The following is a 5,820-nucleotide window of genomic DNA, read 5'->3' as shown; positions in this document are numbered from 1 at the left end:
AAAGGTACCTTTAAAATGATGCAGTGATAATAGTTACATTGGTTGTCATAATATAATAGAATATTGAACAATGGAAATGTGTTTTTGAAGGTACCTTGGTTTTTTGCAAGAATTCGCTGAGAATGAAGAATTCCATCTGACAACCATTGGATAGTGTTATTCCATACATGATTTAGTTTGTTGATTGCTCCGAATAGTAACATTATGACAAAAAGTTTTCGAAGGAAAAATCTAGATCCCCACTAATATGCTTCTCTAATTGCTCCAATAAATTCTTTATCATCATCCAAAAAACCCATGGCAAAGCAAGCATCTCTAAAGCTGAAAAATTGTGTATCTCCCACCTTGCGTATTTCATCAAACGTCCTTGGTCCTTTAACAACAGTCAACATTAATCTTAGGTAAAATAAATCTCTAGTGGTTGGTGGCACCCAGATTAGTCTACCAATGGTAAAACCTCTTTTCCTTAGTGTCCAAATACGTTCTTTTTTGTTATAAACAAATTTGTTGACAAATTGGCCATAAGTTAATTGCCTGGCTGGTTCATATTTTTGATTTGCTACAAACCATGCTGTGAACATTGACTCTGTGACACTTGCTTTTTCCAGTACATTTTCCATTCGTTGATGGTCAGTAAAGTAAATACATTTGTCTCCTACCAAATGAAAGAACATGCGCTCAACAGCTGGTTTACGACCATGTATGGAGAAAGAAAATATTCTCCAACATGCCTCACTTGGTGAAACATATCTACAATAAATGTACTGTTTGATTTCATCAACTGGTTCTGGTTTAACTCTTTGTTGTTGTTGAGCAGGAACAATTTTTGCTGCAATACGATCATACCCCTTATGTATATATTTGAATAAGTATTTAATGGATGTGCTCTGGTTACACCATTCCATATTGATATGAGCTTGGTATTTCAGCAATAATCTTGGATTGTAAGGCACAACATATCTATTATCTAAAGAAATTCCATTTTTCACAATAGTATGAATCTTTGAACTTCTCTTGTATAAAGGGTAACCATTTTGATCAACAACAGTTGTTTCATTGAATTTCTTTGGAAAGAACTTTGAGCATTTTAAATTCTTCATGTAGGGTGATGAAATTCTGGCTCGACCGCATGGGCCATGCAGCATATGACTCTTGACCAAATTATAGAGTTCTAAATGAGTATTGGGATCAGGAATTTCAGCAGCAATGATCTTGTCAGTATCAGCTGGTGTTGGATACTTGGCACTTGGATGCAAAAAATTTAAGATGTGAGCATGTGGTAAGCTTCTTTTCTGGAATTCAATAGTGTACATATCTGCAAAAGTTTGCATGAAATGTTGTAACATGATAAAAAGCAATGGTTATAATTGAATATAGTTAAGTAATATGAATACTTACATGCCAAAACTTTTCCCAGCACATGGTTTTTGCTCAAATCCCTCATAAGCTCATCAAATTTAATCTTGAACACTCTTGTGATGATGTCAGATCGGTCTTGAGGCTTTAGATTGTGTTTTGCCAACTCTCTTTTAATTTCAGGCCAATTTGGATTACATGTAAAAGTGATAAAAATGTCAGGGAAACCTATCGCACTTGAAATAGCCATGCCATCAAAATATAGTTGATCCATATATCTTTCGCTGCCTACAAAGGTTGAAGGCAAAACTACTCTTTTCCCTTTTGTTGTTTGATTCCTTAGATTACTACCTTGAGTTGAATCATGAAGTTATCGGTATTTCCCAACTCTTAATTTACTTTGATTCTTTCTGAGCCAATTAAGTCTTTCAGATTCCATCATATTGTAACAATCCACTAAAAACTATTGGACATAATTCGGAATGAAAGCCATGCCTTTATAGTCAAACGGTTGTGCTTATTAATGACCGTATCATCCTTATATCTTAATAAGATACCTGGACGATATCCATCCTCCCCATATGGGAAAATTATGGGATATTGAAAACCCAAATAACTGGCTTGGAATTCATCAATTCTTTGAAGATCACCTGATTGTCCGTGAAGGATAATATCTCTATGCGAGGCTGCGTCTATATCTCCTTCAATTCGTAGCAACTTCTGACACAGTTGGTTTGTTGTATATTCTTCCATCATTGTTCCGATCTGAAATAAGCTTCAATTTAACATCTTGAAACTGAACATCTTGTAACATATCTCGTGCCATTCTGGAAGCCTGGGCATGCACATTGTTTGTATCAATCATATGTTTCAAGTCTTTGACAATGCTCTCCTCAATTCCTTTATTGGTTCTGTAAAAATGAATCATTATGCCATTTAACCTTCGATACTATAGTTATGCAAACAGTGTAATGGAATTTGTAAGAATGAATGTGAAAATGCGTTCAAGTGGTTACCTGAAGGAACTCATTCTATTAGAAATCTCATTTTCTATGTCAAAAATGTATAGTTGAGCATATTTTGGTCTTTGACCTGGTAATGGTAACATGCTTCCAATTCAGTGACAGGTTTGCCCTTGAAGCCTTAAAGTTGGTGGACCACTTGAGAGGTAAAAGAAAACATTGCATTATATGTCCTAATGTTAGCTTGGTAATTTTTACTGTCTGGTGATTGATTACCAAATAAAAGATTTTGAATGAGTTATGGAGGTTGTTCTAATAGTGGAAGTTGGACTTTGCCGTTTCCACAACACATCATAAATTTGGGTATAGATGAATTTCTGTATTTATCCTTTCTCTCTTGGTACCACATGAGCGCTCCACAATGTTCACACTCGGAAATAGGATCACCTATATCAGAATATCCTGTATCCATATTAAAAATATTAGTTATATTCTCATTAATTCATTTTGAAAATTTAGTTGAACTAACAGTAAAGTGTAAACATAATTGCAGTGGGATTGTAATCCTATACTAACCCTGTAAAAATGAATCAACCTCTTCAGGCATGTCTTCATCAAGTTCACTGTCAGAATCTGATGTAGTTGAATGATTGTCTTCTGAATCAGATGATGATGAATCAGAAGATTGGTCTGTGGTAAAATGATCAGGACGGTGAATTTTGTTAGAATCGAAATATTTAGCATCTGTAGCGATTGATTTCCTTTTTGTCCCTCGAGGCCGTGTTTCTGAAGTTGTCGTTGTAGCTGGTATTGTTGTAGAAAACCGGTCAATAAGATTTGTTGTTGTAGCTGGTGGCATTGTTGATTTAGGAGTAATAACATTATTACAATGCTTTGTGGTGTTTTGGTTCAGTATTGATTTTGTTATATCAGCAAGAGGTCTAGATGACTGATTCCTTTTGTTGTTTTTTATATTCCTGGCTGGTTGATGAAGGTAGGCAACAGATGTTGTCATTGGTTTTTTAAATGTTTCATTATTCATAGTTGATATAAGGTTTTGTTGGACATGTGTTTGACACATTGATTTTTGGACAGATCTCAATGAAGGTTTTACTGAAGTTGTTGGTGTTTGGAATAATGGTTGGTTTGCATTTGACAGAATTTGTTGTTTGTACTGTGATGCAGGAGTGATTTTACTTCGAAATGAAGCAGTTGGCAATTGGTAGTGATTCATAATTGGAGTTGAAGGAGTCTGTGATTGTGATTGTGAAGTAGAAGCAAGTGGAGAGTCTGAATTGAAAGCATGTACTTTATTCTGAGAAGGTGTTTTGTAAAATGGCATATTTGGATTTGAAACAGCTTGTGGTTGGGACTGAGATGCTTTTGGAAGTGATTTGCTAATATAATTTCCAGGTACCAGTCTATTAATATTTTCATTAGAATGGCATTCAACACCATCCAATTTGTGTATTGGATTGGCATTTTCATCAGTCAACAGAGAGGTTAACTGGACACTATCTTTGTTGATAATTTTCTTCCTCAAGTTCTTATGAGTTATATTATTAAGGGGTTTTGGGATCAAAGGTTTTTTAGTTTGAAGATTTAACCTCCTTCTCTGTCTTGCCTGTTCAGCTTTACTTTCAGTACTAACCTTAGCTTTATCCATTAGAAATAGTCCTAAATAGAAAGTTAAAATCTAAAAAAATTAGAACAACAATGAGTTAAAAGAGGTAAATAGAAACAAAAGATACCTAAGAAATAATTGTTAGAATGAGCTTTAGTAACCTAGCATATGTGGGATATTATCGTTGATCCAGCCACTTATGAAAATGTATTAAGGTGTTCACCATTCCTCTCAGTTTTAGTATTGATGTATCAAGTTGTAGTGATGAGACAATTGTATGGGTAAATGTTTTGAAACTAAAATATTGTTTCCTTTGACTGCAAGTAGAGTATAATAATAATATAATAGGTATTAATTTAATTTGTATGACATAGCTTTAGGTGGATTGGTTCTAAACCAAAGAGAGTTTAGAAAAATGAAAGCAAGTCACGGCGTGGGTAGACCTTGATAGTTGTAGAATACTGTTGAAGTACAATAAGAGTGTAGCAAAATGAAGAAAGAGGCAATGCATTAAATGCATGGCAGCAAAAATAGGGTAAAAACATGGGAAGAATACATATTAAAAAGTAATAGTTGTAAATCAAAAAGGTATAATATTATTAATATTTAAGTAATGATGAAATCTACATCAAAAGTACTGCTTTTCTGAAGGTGTGGTCATGTAGTTGTATTTCACAAATATTATATTCTGGACAATACTAAGCATTTGGTTCATAATGATATCCTCTTTAGAATATACCAATTCAAAAACATAGTTATAACAGCTGTATAATGTATATTAGTTGGACAATATAATAGCAAATTAGCTATCCAATGGTTTTTAGTATAGTAAATTAAATTTTTCAATACCATCAATCAGATTAGTAATTTTATTGTCATCATACATATCTGTTCTGGTTTAACAAAGAATATACTATGATTTCTTTGTAAACATTTATTAAAAATGATATTATTGTATAAGATTAAAAACAATATCTAAAAGTGAGTCTCATATTAATATTGTAAATAATAATATTTTCATATCGTGGTTATCAAAAACCTACGCATATGACATATGAATAAATCTCTTATTATACCAAGCTAAGAATACATTATGTATAAATTTTGTGCTACCTATGAGAATTGGTGAGATTAGAGATATACTTTTTGTTTAGGACCCAAAAAAAAAAATTAATATTTGAGATATGGTTGAAATATTTCTAATCTTATAAACATTTAGATAAGAGCAAGAGGTTATATAATTAATAAATCCAGCCAATACGATAGGTTATACAGAACACAGTCTTGCATAATAAGTCTTGTGTTACTTGGAATTAGTATATGATCCAAGTGAACACGTTAGGGAATACAGAAACTTGAATACTTAGAGTTTAGGTTACTTAAATAAAAAAACTGAGACTTATTTCCCAAATAGTGAATTATCAGCACAACACTTATAGGACATACTCGTATAAGTAAGTTCATAACTATTTCTTTTCTGTTTTGATGAGCTTGACTCTTTTGGATGATGAATGTTTTGCAGGGGTGATATATGTAACACCCTAATTCCCGACAATAATTATTAAATAATACAAATATATTTAATAGAGAGGATGTTACAAATTCATCATTAATCATATAAAAGCATTACCACTTCTTTTTTTTATAGTAAAGATTGTCAAACAGAGGAAAACAATTCACTGATTGTATTAATAAGATTATTCATGTTATTTAACATCATAAAAGGAAAGTAACAAAGTTTCCAAGATTCAACTTAAACTGCAATTAAAAATTAAACCACCAACCCCACCCTAGCGTTACAATATCAGAGCTCGTAGCGACTGCAACTTATTCAACTACTAAATAACAAAACCAAACGGAGGGCATCCAATCATCTTC

At 32.7% G+C, this 5,820-nt stretch overlaps 1 protein-coding gene across 1 annotated transcript; it reads right to left on the bottom strand.

Annotated features, from left to right (window-relative positions):
* Positions 1-242: 242 nt before the first annotated feature.
* LOC120579906 (uncharacterized) lies at positions 243-1,630 on the bottom strand. The gene is made up of 2 exons (XM_039832660.1): positions 1,399-1,630; positions 243-1,315 (listed from the first exon to the last, which is right to left on the bottom strand). Exons 1-2 carry the CDS (start codon positions 1,628-1,630, stop codon positions 243-245), a joined length of 1,305 nt encoding a protein of 434 aa, XP_039688594.1.
* Between the last annotated feature and the right edge of the window lie 4,190 nt (positions 1,631-5,820).

Source organism: Medicago truncatula, chromosome 4 (assembly GCF_003473485.1).
Source record: "Medicago truncatula cultivar Jemalong A17 chromosome 4, MtrunA17r5.0-ANR, whole genome shotgun sequence".
NCBI lineage: Eukaryota > Viridiplantae > Streptophyta > Magnoliopsida > Fabales > Fabaceae > Medicago > Medicago truncatula.
The sequence above is the reverse complement of the archived record's forward strand: the minus strand, read 5'-3'. Positions and strand labels throughout refer to the sequence as shown.

What these genes read in the sequence shown, in the direction of transcription:
- LOC120579906 (XM_039832660.1), bottom strand. Translation starts at nt 1,630, where the DNA reads ATGGATCAACTATATTTTGATGGCATGGCTATTTCAAGTGCGATAGGT. An exon ending in GCTGGGAAAAGTTTTGGCAT is followed by an intron (nt 1,316 to 1,398) that starts GTAAGTATTCAT and finishes AAACTTTTGCAG; the next exon opens with ATATGTACACTATTGAATTC.